Raw genomic sequence first — 17,658 nt, forward strand, 5'->3', positions numbered from 1 at the left:
GTGCCAGGTGTTAGAATTATTCCTGGTGGACTAGGGAACCATATGGGATGCTGGGGATTGAACTCAGGTTAGCCACTTTGCAAGGCAAAGTTTTATTGGTCTGGCCCTAACAATAAAATATCTTATACTTGATAAAATATAAAACAGAGTTCAGATAATTGACAAAAATAAAACAGCACAAATAATGGCCAAAAACTGTATTTCAGGATTATTATTAGTTGACAAATTTTTATTTTTTCAGCCTTGAAAAAAAGAAAACACTTTTTTCCCTCCTACTTCTACCAGTCCTCTCTTTTAAAATATTTAATTATTATTATAGTTTGGGTCACATTTTATAATAATGATAACACAGTTTTGATGTACAGTTAACATACCTCATCACCAAAAATGTTTTCACAATCCTCCACCACTATGTTTATGTTACTTCATTGCATCATTCCTTCCCATTCCATTCACTCCATCCCTGAATGTTACAGAATATTCTCTGTTCTGTAACCCACAAACAAGGATTGTTATTATTCAAAGCTATTTATTCTTTTTCTTTATTTCTCTCTATCTCACTTATGAGTTAGATCATCCAGAATTTTCTTCATCCTGACTTATTTTATGTATTGAACTTACTTTAATTCTCTCCAGTTCTGTCCAAATTGCAAAACACTTAATCTCTTCTTTATGTCTGCATAGTTTTCTATTGTGTATGTACGCCATGTGTACGGAAGTGCATTATCTGCTCTAGTATCTCTTCAGCCCCTCTCAACTCATTTTTGAATCTTTGATAGCTCTTTTTTTTTTACTATATATAACTATTATATAATATGCATGCTTATTTTGTGTGTTCTTATTTTTATCTGCTGTTTTAAGCTTGCCTTTCTGCCAAGTATGAATTCTAAATTTGTGTCCTAGTTTGTCTAAAGTTTTCTGTTCCAGAAAGTTAGCTCAGATTTTTCCCACTTCCAATATATCAGGTGCTTTTCTCAGAATTCACCTTTCATAACTTTTGTCATTTATTATCAAAATTAATTATTGCTATAGCTTACATATTTAAGGTTCTTTGAGAGAGCCTAAATTGTATCTTTCACTGAGGTCCAAACATTGTGGCACTTAGTAAGGGTTTAAATGTTCAGTGAGGAGAATAAATTACTTCAGTAAACAGGCAAAATAGATTCAATTTTTTTAGCTGTTTTTAAAATTCTGAATAAATAGCTTCTCTAGATTCAAAGAATTTTAGGGCAGCATGAGCGAACCAAGAGATGATCTATTCTCATCAGCAAACATTAATGAAAAAATGATTGTTTATCTCATTTTTAGAAAAAGCTTTTCCTAACCTGTTAGATGACTGATAAGAAAATGTGAAGAGATTGGGAGTTCCTTATACATAATTAAGTAGCTCATCCTTGCAGATACTTCAATAATTCATGCTTGAAATATACTTTTTTTTTCCAATAAAATCTGCTTTTTTTAGATACCTCTCTTTGGAGATGTTGCCATAGAATTTCTCTTTCTGGGCTCTTAAGAGATTGGTGTTTCTGTGATTTATGAAGATGGCATTGATAATGGGCTACATTGACACATGGTGACAATTAAAATCATGATCTTAGTATGAAGTAAAAATCCAATTGTTTTAGAAAGAGGCTATTCTATTGTTTGATTGAAAACTGGGCTAAGAGAAAGGAAGGGCTCATAAAGGTTGGTGAGAATAAAATACAAAAGGGATGAAAAAAAAAGATGTCATGTAGTATAATGCTGTTATTTTTCCAAGAAAATCTCCTTCTGATGTTATCATTGCAACAGTTAAAAATATTTTAAATCCCCTTTTTATTTCAGTGCAGTGAGCTTCCTTAAATCTATGCCTCTTACGTAGAGCCCTGAGTTCCGTGCAGGACTAACTGAAGGCTGAGTTGATTGCTTATTAGGTGGATATGAAAAGTTTTGTAGTGTCTGAGCTTTGTTTTTCTTTATTTTTTTTTACTTGCTTGTGAACCTGACTAAAGCATCATAAAGGAGCATAAAGTATAAATTTTTTATTTCAATTTTTTAATATATTACTTTATTTAAACACCATGGTTTACAAAGTTGTTAGTAATACAGTTGTTTCTGGCATTCAGTGTTCCAACATCAGTCTTAACTACCAGTGTAATAATCCCTTCATCATTGTCCCCAGTTTCCCACCAACCCCCACCCACATCAGCCTTTTTGGCAGGCACAAAATTTACTTTATATCACTTGTTACAACTAAATGGTAGTGGGTTATCGGAAAAAAAATAAACAGTAAAAGGAAATTTATATCTCGCAATGTGATCATAAGTCATGGTCTGAAAGCTTAGTAAGCTGTTTGTTGCAGTTGAGCATTTATTGTTACTGTTTTTATTTGTTGAGTTTATGAGGCTTCTTGGACATCTAATTTGGTGCTTTCCTATTGTGTGTCAGTATTGAAAAATTTGGAAGTCTTTGTGCTGGAGTTTGATCCATGATGCTCAGGGGTTACTCCTGGCTATGTGCTCAGAAATCGCTCCTGGTTTGGGGACCATATGGGACACCTGGGGATCAAATTAGGGTCTGTCCTAGGGTAGCGTGCACAAGGCAGATGCCTTACCTCTTGTGACACTGCTCTGGCCCCACTATAAGCATATCTTTATTACCTTCTCTATTCAAACCATTTCAAAGGGTAACTTAAATATACAGGGGAATACGTTAGAATACAGGACTTGTGCTCTAGGAAGAACTGCTTGGAATAATAAGTCAAATAGAGGAGTTAGTGACATACTTATTTGGAACTATGGGATTCTCTAGACAGAACTTCAAAAACATTATATCATTGCATCTTAAACCTTCAGAGTCCCTAGCAGTGAAGGGATATTGGGAAGATGGTGCCATAAATGTTTGGTTTCTGGTTATCCTCTCCCAGCACCTACCAGAGTGGTCTTACTATTATCTCTCTCTCTGCTTACATATTTTTTGCTTAGACCCTAGTGGATACAGGTACTATGAAAAGAAACTTGAAAAAACAATGATAAGAGATCTTTAAATTTCTTCTGACTTTAAATATATGATTCTAAGAACTGAGTAAACTGAGTAAACATGCTCTTCTGGCAGTTTTATGAGTCTTTGTTTCCAAGTTTCTCTTAATGTTTTGTTGGCAAATAATTTAAATTATGATATTCTGTATAAACCAAAGGCACAAACCCATTGTTAACCCATTTTTAGAAGTACAGCTTATATGCCATATTTTAAAAAGTAGAAATTTTATTTATTAAATAGCCTTCGTAGACTTTTTTGGACATGGCAAAACAGGCACTTAGCCAGATACCTTGCTGGGACCCCCTTTTTATCCAAAGCATGAATATTTATCAGGATCCACAACTCAGAGTGTTTTACATCTCAATATGTTTAGAATTTTATTCTAACCTAGAGATCAGCAAGTTAGTTCATATTTAGAATCTGATATGTTTAACTGAAATATCTTAAATTTCTATGGGGCTGTAAAACAAAATGAATAGAGCATGTCACTATTGCCTGTATGTAGTGACTTCTAAATATTTATTGTTATTAATGTACCTCATATTTGCTAGCATTCAATTTTTAAAAAGTGTTTGTAAAGTGCATTTTATGGCTTCCAAAAAAACAATGTTAGAATAATGTAATCATATTTGTTAGTAATTTTATTGCTGTAAGAAATTGGCAGTTTAAAAACACTACCATTGTTTTGACCTGACGAGAATTAATGGTGAGCTTTTTGACTCTCTTACATTGTCTCTGATCTGTTTTACTGTGCACATCTTATTGAGTACTTATTGAGACTTACAGTATATATACTATAGACTAGGGGGAAAAACACACAAGCGACTCCTTTTAAAAAATATTTCTTATTGGGCCAGAGAGAACACACAGTGGTAGAGCGTTTGCCTTGCACACAGCCAATCCAGGATGGACGCTGGTTCAAATCCCAGCATCCCATATGGTTCCCTGTGCCTGTCATGAGTGATTTGTGAGCACAGAACCAGGAGTAACCCCTGAGCACTGCTGGTTGTGACCCATAAACAAAAAAATTTATTTTTCCTATTGACAAGTTTGTTAGCATCTTTTTTTTTTTTTTTTTTTTTTTTGGTTTTTGGGCCACACCCGGCGGGGCTCAGGGGTTACTCCTGGCTGTCTGCTCAGAAATAGCTCCTGGCAGGCACGGGGGACCATCTGAGATACCGGGATTCGAACCAACACCTTTGGTCCTGGATCGGCTGCTTGCAAGGCAAACGCCGCTGTGCTATCTCTTCGGGCCCATTGTTAGCATCTTTTATTTTCCTTGGTCTCCAACCTTTGGTTCCTTTATAAGTATCAATTTATGTAAGATTTAAATTGGAAAAAAAATTAAGATTTACTTCAGTAAATGGCATTTTATTTTTAAACATTTATAAGGCTATTTTCTATTTTAATTATGTATAGCAAGTTTTGGAATTTTGTTTCCTAAATTCATTGTAAAACTAATCAAGACTTTTCTTAAATAGCAAAGCACCGATGTTCATATGGTTAGTGATAGTGATGGAGATGACTTTGAAGATGCTTCCGAATTTGGTGTGGATGATGGAGAAGTATTCGGCATGGCATCATCTGCCTTGAGAAAATCTCCAATGAGTGAGTATTATTAGTTTTCTGGGTTTAGCATTATAATTCTAATCCCAATTGCAGAAATTTATGAAGAACAGTGAACTTAAAATAAATCTGTTGGTCTTTCAGATTAGGAGAAATAAAATATAGTAATGAACATTTATATATCATATATATACTAACATTCATTAGTGTTCTGAATTTGTATTATACTAAATTCAACAATTCCTATTGCGTAAGTAAAATTCAGTTAAAATGCAATGGAATGTAACTTTTGTTTTATGCATATAGTTAATTCTGCTTTTCCACCTCTTTGCTTTAACTTAGACGTGGATATATAGATGCACATTCTGTGACTATGTTTGCTTCCCACATCTTACCTGAGTTACCACTTTAAAAATTAGGACCATTATTTTTACGTTCACTGGCAACCATATTTGGAGGAAAAATATTTACTAAGTGTGGCAACTCCCTCACTTTTCCCTTACAAGAATGTATATTGAAGAATTGTAAGATGGTATGCTAGAAACAAAATGGCCATTAAAGTAATTAAATGATTTATGAAAGCTATGGAATTAGGAAATGCCTATATACTGAAAGATATATGTTATCAACATAAAATCAACTATTTTCCTGACTAATTAGGTCTTAACACCAATTTGAAATCCTTTTTATATAATTTAATCACAAAAATCTCTATGTCAAGCAAACATTGACATCTTATTTTAGGACTGGCTCATATTTTAAGTACTCAATAGGATTGAATCAATTGGTTTTCCAGAAGTTATGAAATTGGAATTCTTTTAAAATTTCTTTTTAGGATTTGATAAAAAATCTTCTAATGTATATGAAATAAAAATATCTCCTCAGATGTCACAGAAGCTAAACTTTTATTTTATTTTTCTCTTTATTGATTAAATATATTTCTTATATGTGGGATTAGATGTTATGTGGTTTGTTTTTTGTGTCTATTTGTTTTGTTTTTTTGTTTTTGTTTTTTCCTTTTGTTTGTTTTTTAGTGCCAGAAAACGCAGAAAATGAAGGAGATGCCTTATTACAATTTACAGCAGAGTTTTCTTCAAGGTAGGGTTAGGATATTAACTATATAAGATTGATGTTCTTTTAATGTTACTGTAATTTTTCTGAAAATTTTTAATTAGATTTTAAAATTTATCCTTAAAGCATTCAAAGGATATATCAAGTTATATTAATATAAATTGATATACTGGTACTGAAACATAGTGTTCAGTGTCAGAATATCTGTAAGTCATTTATGCCCCTTCAGAGGTGTATTTTTCTTATTTTCCTTTTTGGAAGCTTAGAAATTGATGGTTTACTTAATATCTTGACATATATCCTAATTGACCAGGATATAGCATACTAAGTTTAATAATCTTAGGTCAAATAAAACATTCTCTATAATTACAAAAAATATTTTTAGAATTGTTTAACAAGTATTCTTTTTAAGAGTCCTAATAAAAATGTTTCAGATGAATTTGAGATTCATCTAAGATACTGAAATAAAGGGGGTTTAAAGACTATACTTTCAGGGTTGATTTCTATAGAGGGTTTAAATATTTAATTTTTGTTTAAGTGATATCTTTTTTATTGCTATTTTCTCATGTAATGCAATTTTGAAAACTTTGTAAGAAACTATTGTTCTTTTTTGTTGAATTTTTAGAATAAGCTTAGTAAAAATTGAAGTACAGGCTAATTTAACTCTGAAAATCTTATGAAAGTATATCACCAATAATTGCTCCAAGAAATGTTTGTAGTATTTATTAAATTTTGTTAGGGTTTTAAGTTTTTTCAGTATTTTAATTTACCTTAGGATAATTAGCCTTAGGAGGATCCTCAAAATGAATGAAGTTTATTTCAGTACAAGAAATGTTTTAATGTTTAGTCTGAGCTGAAGAGACCTTAGCCCCAGCATTTATTTTAAAATTAGACTTATGAAATTTTTGAAATGTATTTAATTAACAGATGTGATTTTTTCTATAGATATGGTGACTGCCATCCTGTATTTTTTATTGGCTCATTAGAAGCTGCTTTTCAAGAGGCCTTCTATGTGAAAGCCCGAGATGTAAGTGCAGTTTTACCTTTTCTGACTATAAAGTACATTCTACAGGTTTACCAACCAAGCCTGAGGAAATGTTTCATGTCTTTCTGATATTTTTTCAGACGGGAAGCTTAATTTTGTTTCTGTTCATCTACCAATCTATTCATCCCCTAATCATCACACAAATGTCCATTTCAATGAGGCAAGAGTATGGTAGGATATTGCTGACTCTCTTGGCAAGCCTGAAAACTGGGTGGTTCTTTGTATTTTGTTTTGGCTAGAAGAAAAATGTTGAATATGCCTAAGAGAATATGTCTGTATTTTTTCAGTTACACACTTGACTTGCTGAAGGATAGACTTTTGCCAAAATACTTAGTTCATCTAATAGCATATTTAACAACTGAATTTTCACTTAGGACAACCAAAACATCTACCGTAAATGTAGGAATAGATTTTCTTTTTTTTTTGGGGGGGGGGAGCACACCTGGCAGTCCTCAGGGGTTACTCCTGGCTGTCTGCTCAGAAATAGCTCGTGGCAGGCACAGGGGACCATATGGGACACCGGGATTCGAACCAACCACCTTTGGTCCTGGATCGGCTGCTTGCAAGGCAAACGCCGCTGTGCTATTTCTCCAGGCCCGGAATCTTGAAATCAAGAAGCTTAAGGTTTAATCACAAAAATTTAGAGTGTATTGAGCAAGAAATCTCACTCTACCTAATAGGTTTAGATAATGGCTCTGGTAGAGCACTTGCTTTGCACATGTAAGGCTTTGTGTTTGATCCCAAACACCATCAATTATAACCCTGGTAACCCCTGAGCACTAATGGCCTTGCCAGGCCAGTCCCTACTGAGAATAGTCCTGCACTTATCTCTCCAGTGCACTTATCTCTCCATTACTACCCAGTGTGGTCCCTATTTTGATTAAAAAAAAAAAAAGAATTCTAGGTGCCAGAGCCATAGCACAGCAGTAGGGAGGGCATTTGCCTTGCACTTGACCGATCCAGGACAGACCTAAGTTCGATCCACCAGCGTCCCATATGGTCCCCTACCCAGGAGTGATTTCTGAGCACATAGCCAGGAGTAATCCCTGAGTGGCTCCCCCCCCCCCCAAATATAAATAAAAGAATACATTTTTATGGCAGTACATTTTCAAATACAAATTTATATATATATATGTACATGCATATATATAAATCTTTATTTAAGCACCACGATTACAAACATGTATGTTTGTAGTTGGGTTTTAGTCATAAACAGAATACCCTCCTTCACCAGTGCAACATTCCCACCACCAATGCCTCCCCCACCCCTGCCTGTATTTGCAACAAGCATTCTATTTCTCTATTGTTTACCATTGTCATGGTAGTTGTTAATGTAGTTATTTCCCTAACAGCATTCACCACCCTTTGTGGTGAGCTTCAAATTATAAGCCAGTCCTTCCAGCCCTTAACTCTATTGTGTCTGGGCCTTATTACAGTAATGTCTTTAATTTTTCTTAAAACCCATAGATGAGTGAGACTATTCTGTGTCTGTCTCTATCCCTCTGACTTATTTCACTCCGCTTAAGAGATTCCATACACATCCATGAATAGGAAAATTTCATGATTTCATCTTTCCTGAGGGCTGTATAATATTCCATTGTCTATATGTACCACAGTTTCTTTAGCCATTCATCTGTTGAAGGGCATCTTGATTATTTCCAGAGTTTGGCTATTGTAAATAGCGCTGCAATGAATATAGGTTTGAGGAAATTATTTTTATAATGTATTTTTGTGTTCCTAGGGTATATCACTAGGAGTGTTATAGCTGGATCATATGGGAGTTCAATTTCCAGAGTTTTGAGGAATCTCCATATTGTTTTTCATAAAGACTGGACTAGACAGCATTCCCACCAGTAGAGAATAAGAGTTCCTTTCTCTCCACATCCTGCCAGCACTGATTGTTCTTGTTCTTTGTGATGTGTGCCAGTCTCTGGCAAGAGATGGTACCTCATTGTAGTTTTGATTTGCATCTCCCTGATAATTAGTGATGTGGGGTGCTTTTTCATGTGTCTTTTGACCATTTATATTTCTTCCTTGAGGAATTGTCTGTTCATTCTTCTCCCCATTTTTTGGTAGGATTAGATGGGTTTTTTTTCTTGTTAAATTCTGTCAGTGCTTTGTATATCTTTGATATTAACCCCTTCTCTGATGGGTATTGGGTGAGTAGCTTCTCCCATTTTTTATCCTAGGCACTATTTTTTTTTTAGGTACAGAAGCTTTTCAGCTTAATAAGCACAAATTTATAGGACATTCTGAAAAGAAAAAAGTAAATATTTTAGGGTTGGAAGGATAGTACAGAGGGTAAGGTAGGGCATTTGTCCTGCATGCAGGCAACCCAGGTTTGATCCCAGCATCCCCATCATATCATATAGTCCTGAGTCTGCCATGAGGAAGTTTTTTAGCACAGAGCTAAGAGTAGCCCTGAGCACTGCTGGGTGTGGCTCCAAGCCCTCCCCGCCCTAAAGAAAGAAACCAAATATTCTAACATGAATTAACACTTAATTTTGATATGTGCTCTTTCCATATTTTAATTATACTTTAATGAACATATTTACATATAGTATAAAATTACTACATGTATAAAAATGTAGGAAGTTATTTTTCAAAGCAACTTTTAAATCTTAATATTCTCTTAAGTATTTTCATAATTATATATTTCTTTTATTTTAGCTACTGAGACAACTTTAATATAGAAAAATACAGTTTTTGATCATTGAGAAGTAAATACCCAGATTTTCTATACTTAAACTTGGTAACTAAGTTTTGCCTTATTTTGCCATTATTTTTTGATATAGTTTATTTCAAAGTCTTAGTGGAGTTTTAAGCTTTAATAATTTTAAAAGATTTCGCTGTCATGAACTTAATCTTTAATTATTTACCTTTTTTTTTTTTTGGCCACACCCGTTGACGCTCAGGGGTTACTTCTGGCTATGCGCTCAGGAATTGCTCCTGCATATGGACACCAGGGATTGAATCGCGGTCTGTCCTGAACTAGCATAGGCAAGGCAGAGGCCTTACCACTTGTTCTACTGCTCTGGACCCAATTATTTATATTTTTATACTTATTTAATTTAGTGATTTTGATAAATAAATTTTATGATAAAATTTTGCTTAATACCTCTGATTAAAAATGCCAAATGTTGACTGCAACAGAAAATAAAGTTTAAATTCATAATTAAAAATTTCCCATCTTTTTTATATGCTATTTGCTTTGTAATAAAATCATATTATGTAACTTATAGATTGTACCTCATTTTAGATTTCTGTAATTTGTTCCTTGTGGCATAGTTTTAGTTCTAGTCCCTAAGGAGTCATGGATCTAAAACCTTTATTGACTGAGGTAAAAAAACATTTTTTTTTGCAAGAATGCTTTATAATTAATGCTGAATATTTTATTCTAATAGGATTTTTAAATGATTCTGAAGTTTCATTTTACACCATGTTATATTAAAGCAGCCAGCTTTGTTGAACACTGAAGTGTTTGAAAGAGAATATAATTATACTTTACTCTATTTTACAATCATTCTTGATAAAAATTTATTTGGCATATACCTGTCTCTGTTCAGTAGCAAGCTCGCTGAGCTGTTGGAGTCACCAAAAAAATTTTTTTCAACATAATTTTTATTTTGATCATAGTGGCTTACATATTGTTGACAATAATATTTTAGGTACATATTTACATAAAATCAGGGGGGATTCCCATCACCGGTTTGTCTTCCCTACTCCTCCGTTTTTGTCCTACCTCCTCTTCCCTCACCCCCAGGGCTGCTAGAATATAAAAAATTTATACAGTATTTTGTAACTTAACCTGTAGCCTCCCAAATTGGCATGAATTATTTTAAATCTAATATTTAAAACTACTTTAAGTTATACTTTATATCATTATACATTATAACTTTAAATGAAGATAGTGCTTTCTACAGTAAATTGGCATTTGTATTTATTCTTATTATCTAAAAGAATATAAACTCTTGCTTTCTAACTTCTGGGTATTTCTAATGAAATAGGATTATTTACTTTTGATTTGTCTTGCTGTTTTGTTTTAATAGATTAGGTCATTAGTATGTAATAATTAAATGTATTTTGTATTAGATTAGTATCAAAGTCTACTCACTTCTTTGGGCTCCTTGACCATATTTACTTTCTACTCTTCTGCTTGGCTTTTCCTCTTTCACCTTCTGTCTGTTATAAATTAAAGATCTGTAGTATAGGGCTGGAAGAGATTTTTATAGGAATTTATGGTAGCATATTACATTCTGTACATCAATGAAGTGTATCCAAATGGTGAATACATTTAAATCTAAGCAAGTATATTTATAATTGTTATAAACTCAATTATATACATCTCCTTTTAATTAAAAAAGACCTAATAAGTGTAGAAATAGCATTGGTTGTCTACTTTAGATTTACATGGTATTGTGTTTTATAAAACTTTTTTTTTTTTCAATATTAGCGTTCTTGTCTCTAACACAGCTGATACTGGTTTGATCCTTGTCACCCCATGTAGTCCCTTGAGCCCTACCAGGAATGAGCCCCTGAGCATGGCTGGGTGTGGCACATAAATGAAATAAAACCAGACCATTTTTACACATATCTCATTTAAGCCCTACAACAAACCAATGAGATCCAGTCATAAGATAACAGTCAGTATTCCCATTATAAAGACAAGAAAACTTAAAAAAAGATTCATGACTTCTGTAGTATTTAGTTGAAACCAAGAGTTCGGCCATCTCAAAACAGTTAAGTATGGATTCTATATCATATACTGTACTGTTCAATTCTTAATGCAAGATTCCATTATTAAACCTTTTCAGATTTCACATTTAAGTGTTGGATCTTTTTCAATACTAATTTTCAACTTTTGAATAAAGCATTTTTAAGAAAACAATTTGCTGATGTTTAAATATTTAAAACATGTGTGACCGCTACTGTGGCAGTCTTCCTAAATTTCTTTTATCTTAAATATCACGTTTAATTTAAACTGTGGGAGGTACATTAATTTTACCAGGGCAACAGATGAGCCTTAAGCATCAGCATTCTTCACTTGAAGTGAGAAATTGAGTTTCAAGAGTAAATAAAAACAAGATTGAAGGTTTAAATCCTCTGCTAGGCTTTTTGAACTTATATACTCATTAAATGTTTATTGGAGTGGTGGGATTACAGAGGATTTGGGGAGCTTCATCAACTGGTATATAGTTAATCACTAAGTAAAACACTACATTTGATAAAGTGTTTCTCACGATGCCACATTCATTCCATCTTAATGAAAACTGCTTCAAACTGATTTCATTTGAGAGCACTTGACGGTCAGAGTGCTCATGGTTTTTTCTATCTTTTTCTTGAGGAATTTACAATACTGTCTAAAATAGAGGCTTAACTTCTGTAACACACACACTTATTATTAAGTTTGTTGCTTTTTTTAAAAAAAGTGAGATTGTGGTGGCATTTTCATTTTTGATTGTGATCAATTTTAGGCAGCGCTTCTTAAATATTTCCACTTGTGACCCATTTTCTCCTATGAAATGCAACCTGGGCGAGCACTACCAGAAACACTTTCTATTCATTTTGCTGTTAGTTTTGAGGGGTTTTTTTGGTTGTTTTCCTTGCAGAAACATTTTACTGTTACCAAATTTTTCATGACCTACAGTTTAAGAAGAAACTAGGCTCTATTAGAAATGTTTGTTTAGTTCAGCCATAAATATGTGCCAGTTGCAGGTCTAGAATATAGAAGTTCCTATCCTTGAGATGCTTACAGGCTAGTAGGAAAGATAACATAATATAAACTAATCCATATTGTATAATATACTACAAAAGCAAAGAAGATATTATTTTACATAGAAGTTCAGGAAAAAAATTTCTTCCTCAGTACCTCTGACCTAATTATTATATGCTTACGCAAAATAACAGAATTCTAAGTAAAAGGAACATGAAAAAACAGCCAAGACAAATGGAGTGTGGCCTAAGCAACCTCATCCAATGGTGTTAGTAAAGCATAGAATGCAAGAAAGTTACTTTACAAGGAATAAAGCTGGAAGGATCTACAGGGGCCAAGATTTTGTTCCCTGCCATTACCTGTCATTTAAATTATACTTGCTGAATAAAGATTATATTGTACCTTTAAAGAAGTGAGAGCCTTTGATGACCTTCCTTAACTGAAGTTGCAGAAGATCTCTTTCCACAATCACCATGATTACCTGATATGTGAATGTTCTTTAGTAAGGTACATAGGAATCATAAAACAGGGGATATGACTCTTGTCACAAAGCAGATCCCTGTTCAATCTATTTGATCTCTAGCAATACCTATGTTTCCCTGAGCATCTCTAGGCATCAGTCATGAGCACAAAGCTGGAAATAATCTTTCAGCACTTGTGGATGTAGCCCCCAACATACTTTAGTTTAAGAAGAAGTAGGTTCTATTAAAAGCAATTATTTAGTTTAGCAAAAAAAAAAAAAATTTTAATATGGACCCCACACAGTAGAGCACTTGCCTTGCATATGCCTAACTCAGATTTGGTTTCTGCTACCACAAAAGTTTCCTTGAGCACCACTGAGAATTCCCAATAATAAAAATTATAAAAATTATGTTTTACCATAATTAATCTATTAATACCAATACACTTCTATAACTAGATGTTTCTACTAGGTCATATATTCTTAGCACTACTATTAGACTCTTACTATTGTTAGAATCTATCTTTAAGTCTCCACTTTATGTATCAGATATACCCAGTAAAAAATTTAAAAACATATCAACATGATTTTTTAAATATTAGTTAAGTTAGGTCGTGGGTTTTATTTATTTATTTATTTATTTAGGCAAGATGTGTGGTTTTTGGAGCTACACATGATATACTTCTAATTCTCTGGCTGGCGAGTCCTCTGGTGTTCAGAGGAATGTATACTGAGGATAAACCCAGGAATCTCTCATGCAAAGCATATACTCAGCCCTTTTAGCTAGCCATTAAGTTACTTTTAAGATATGCTGCTGTGTAAAACTTCCTTCTTAGTTTATTGTTACTCACGATCTTCTTCAGAGCCATTAAACCATATTTTTAAAATAATCAAATTTATTAAAATATCAAAAATAAGTCTGATTTCAGTTAATATACTTCATCTGCATTCGTTCATTTTTCCCAAAGGGGCCCTTTCTGGCCCTAGAGTGTAATTACTGTTCATATCACTTACTTTTAAAGATTAAATCATATTACTAAATATTTTATATGTAAGCTAAAGAAATGTTTCTACCTAGGGGCCGGCGAGATAGCATGGAGGTAAGGCTTTTGCCTTCCATGCAGAAGGACGGTGGTTCAAATCCCAGCGTCCCATATGGTCTCCTGTGCCTGCCAAGGGCGATTTCTGAGCGTAAAGCCAGGAGTAACCCCTGAGCGCTGCCGGGTGTGACCCAAAAACCAAAAAGAAAAAAAAATGTTTCTACCTAGTCTTAAACAATGTCTACTTAATACAATAAATACTTACAGAATACTTATTTTTAAATTCTGACTTCATATTTACTAGCTGTGTGCTACTCCAGGAATTCATTCTCTCTGAGCAGCATTAGTTTATACCGCATTTATTTGAGTATAATGTGCAGAATTTTCTACCAAAAAAAAGAAATCAAAGTTTTTTTGTTTTTTGGTTTTGTTTTGTTTTTTTGGTTTTTGGGCCACATCCGGTGGTTCTCAGGAGTCACTCCTGGCTGTCTGCCCAGAAATAGCTCCTGGCAGACACAAGGGACCACATGGGACACCGGGATTCGAACCAACCACCTTAGGTCCTGGATCCGCTGCTTGCAAGGCAAACACCTATGTGCTATCTCTCCGGGCCCGAAATCAAAGTTTTGGTGCGCATTATAAACGAGGGCTGGGGTGGGGTGGCAGTGGCGACCGGTCCAATGAGGGCACAGGCGAATTGTGAGTTTGCACTGCGCCTTTTTCAGGCGTGCACTGTACACGAGGGCGAAGAAAAAAAAAACTCAAGAAACCTGGCCCATCTCTCATGACATCCTGGGTTCAAACATTATGGGAAGACATACCAAAAGAAATGATCATCAAGAGTGTTTTGAAGACAGGCATCAGCAATCAAATGGGCGGCACAGAAGATGACCTGCTGTGGAATTCAGACTCAGAAGAAAGCGAAGAAACTGGAGAAGCAGATGCCAACTGGGACACTGATGAAAAATTAACTTGAGAAGAATGGAAACAACTCTTTAGTGTATCTGATGATGAATCTGACTTTGAAGCATTTTAAATATTGTTACCGGAAATTTTATTTTGGTATTGTGTTTATACCAGTTTACGTTGTCAATAAATGATTTTTATCATGGCCTCACGTGTTCAGCAACTTTTTTTGTCGATTACAATGCTTGGTGTGAAATAAAATTTTATACCGATTTTTAATCGAAAATTAGTGGTGCACGTTATACTTGAATAAATATGCTGCATTTAAAAACTGAAACTTATACCTCAGAAATACTATGAATAAGGCCCTGCCTTGCCTATTTCTGAGCTAAAATTGGTCTCTGACATCAAATGTGATTCCCTAAACCCAGAACCAGCAATAAGTTGACACTACAGTAGTGTAATAGAATAATGTGATTGTTGTTTGTTGTATGGGCTGAAGGGGGAAATCAGTGACATTGAAATTGAACAACCTTGTATATTTGTAAGTAATATGTATAGTTATGGAATATCAGACAATGATTAGAAAATTGTAAGTGTAGTGAGAGCATGATATACTTTGCATATTTGGTCTGTTAGTTTGATAGCCTATTAACTTCCTGTGGCTTTGTTTGTGCATGTTTCTTCTAGTATCTTTTTTTTTCCCTATATCTCTGTAGAGTGCTAACAAAACTATAGAGAATTGTATTATTTTTGCCAAAGACGTATCTTAATATATTCTGAACTTTCTCTGTAGAGCATTTCAATAGGATGCTGGTTTTATATTAGTTTTGTTATGTATCATCAAACATTAAAATCTACTACAAAGTTTTGTTTGGATTTTGTCCTTACCTGACAGTATTCAGGTCTAGTTTTTGACTGCACTAGATCGTGGCAGTGCTGAGGGCCCAGGGTCAAATATGGGTCTGCTGCAAGGAAGGCGAATGCCCTACCTACTATACTATTGCTCTGACCCAAGTACTTTTAATACTAAGTAGTGTTGCAAAGTACTTTTGTTCAAGAAGTTCCGTTCTTCAAGAAATACACTCATAATTAACTCCATAAAGCAAAAAGAAAAATACAACCCATTGTGGTGTGGAAAATTACTTTTTTCTACTAATTTGATTTAATGCCTTATCTTTCAAAACTGAGTACAGTCATAGGCATTTCAGTATTTATCTTTCTACATCTCATTTATTTAGCAGAATTCTATCAAAGAAGTTTAGGTGTAACCTATTCAAACTTCATTGGGCCTATTACAGAATTAGAAGTTGAGAGAGATTACTTCTGTGTTTTTTTCATTCTATTAAAATTCAGGTTTTGTCTTCACAATGAGAGGTTGCTATAAATAGGAGTTAGCAAAAAATCTTTCTTTTACTAAGGGCATTAATGTTTATAACAACATTTGTGAGCCATACAATACAGGCCCTGGGCAACTGATTAAAAGCCTATATGTTCTGTCATGTAAAGCAGGTCTCAAACTCGTAGCCCGCAGGCCGTTTCTGGCCCTTCATACAACATTTTGTGGCCCTGCTCTAGAGGAATCTTTTTTTTGTTTTGTTTTATTTGTTTGGGTCACATCCCCCGATGTTCAAGGCTTACTACTGACTTTGCACTCAAGGATCACCCTGACCTTGCCTTCTGCGGCCCCCAGGTAAATTGAATTTGAGACCCCTGATGTATAGGGACCATATCATGTGTTTTCATGGGCCTTACGTGACACGTGGGCTGGTCATTCTCTACCCCTGATATGACATGTTAGCTTTATGTTATCCAAAACTTAAGACATAGCTACATTTGTTCAAAAGAGAAATTGTGAAATACAGTCTTGATTTTAGTCATGCATCAGTCCATCTTAAATGAATAAAATTTCTTCATCAAAGGAAAAAAATAGAAAATTTTTAGGACCTAGAGTCATTGCTACTTCTAATAATTGAGTGAGTTAACCATAATTCCATATGAGATCTTTGTGTATGTTTAAACTTTCTACTTTCTTGCCTGAATATTTCTTCTCGCTGACTTCACACAAAACCTGCTTTCTTCCCTGTAGGTCTCTTGACCTTCCTTCTTTATAAAGACTTTATTCACATGTTGTTATTCCTCAGAGATAGATAACTTCATGGGCTAGATATTATAGTCTGAACAGTGAAAACAAATGAAGCTCCTTACCCACTGAACATCTGTGAGCTTATTTCATGAAAAGTTTGGTTTTACTTAGACTTTGTTCAACCTATTCTGTATTCTCATATAGAACTGTATTCTCTTTTTGTGAGACTTAAATATGTCTGTATCCTCATAATTTCAGTATATTATCTTAACATCAGTTTTAGGAAGGGAGAGGAAAAAGACCATCCTGGCATCTTATCTTCAGTTGCTCACTATTTCTTTTTGAAAGCTTTACAGATAGTTTCTATCTCTTGGTTCCCTAAAATTATCTTGGGTCAAAAAAGGCAGTGTCAGTCATTATTTCCATAAATCAATCAGTTCTACAATCTCTCACTCTTGAAAAATTACTTGCTTAAATTTTTTTTAATGCACTGAGTCATTGACATGATGTTTTAGCTTTTTTTTTTTCCACTTTTCCTTACTATCATATAATCGAAATTTAAATTTCAGGGGCTGATAGAGTAGTAACATTATTAAGACACTTATGTCAACTTAACCTCAATTCAATCTAAGAACCACATGGTCCTCAAGCATTGCCAAGTGTGGTTCCAGTAATGTCTCCTAAGCACAGTTTAGGACTTCCCCCCAAACAGAACAAAATAAAGTAAAAGCATCAAATATTATTTTCCTAAAT

General features: G+C 34.1%; 1 protein-coding gene across 1 annotated transcript in view; it reads left to right on the forward strand.

Moving 5' to 3' along the window:
* The window catches only part of FAF1 (Fas associated factor 1), a 402,771-nt gene that overhangs the window by 263,062 nt on the left and 122,051 nt on the right, over positions 1 to 17,658 (forward strand). The window contains exons 10-12 of the mRNA XM_049774743.1: positions 4,500 to 4,626; positions 5,619 to 5,682; positions 6,601 to 6,682. Coding sequence (XP_049630700.1) covers positions 4,500 to 4,626; positions 5,619 to 5,682; positions 6,601 to 6,682 — 273 coding nt within the window. The remainder of the gene's footprint in view (positions 1 to 4,499; positions 4,627 to 5,618; positions 5,683 to 6,600; positions 6,683 to 17,658) is intronic.

Source organism: Suncus etruscus, chromosome 6 (assembly GCF_024139225.1).
Source record: "Suncus etruscus isolate mSunEtr1 chromosome 6, mSunEtr1.pri.cur, whole genome shotgun sequence".
Classification (NCBI taxonomy): Eukaryota; Metazoa; Chordata; class Mammalia; order Eulipotyphla; family Soricidae; genus Suncus; species Suncus etruscus.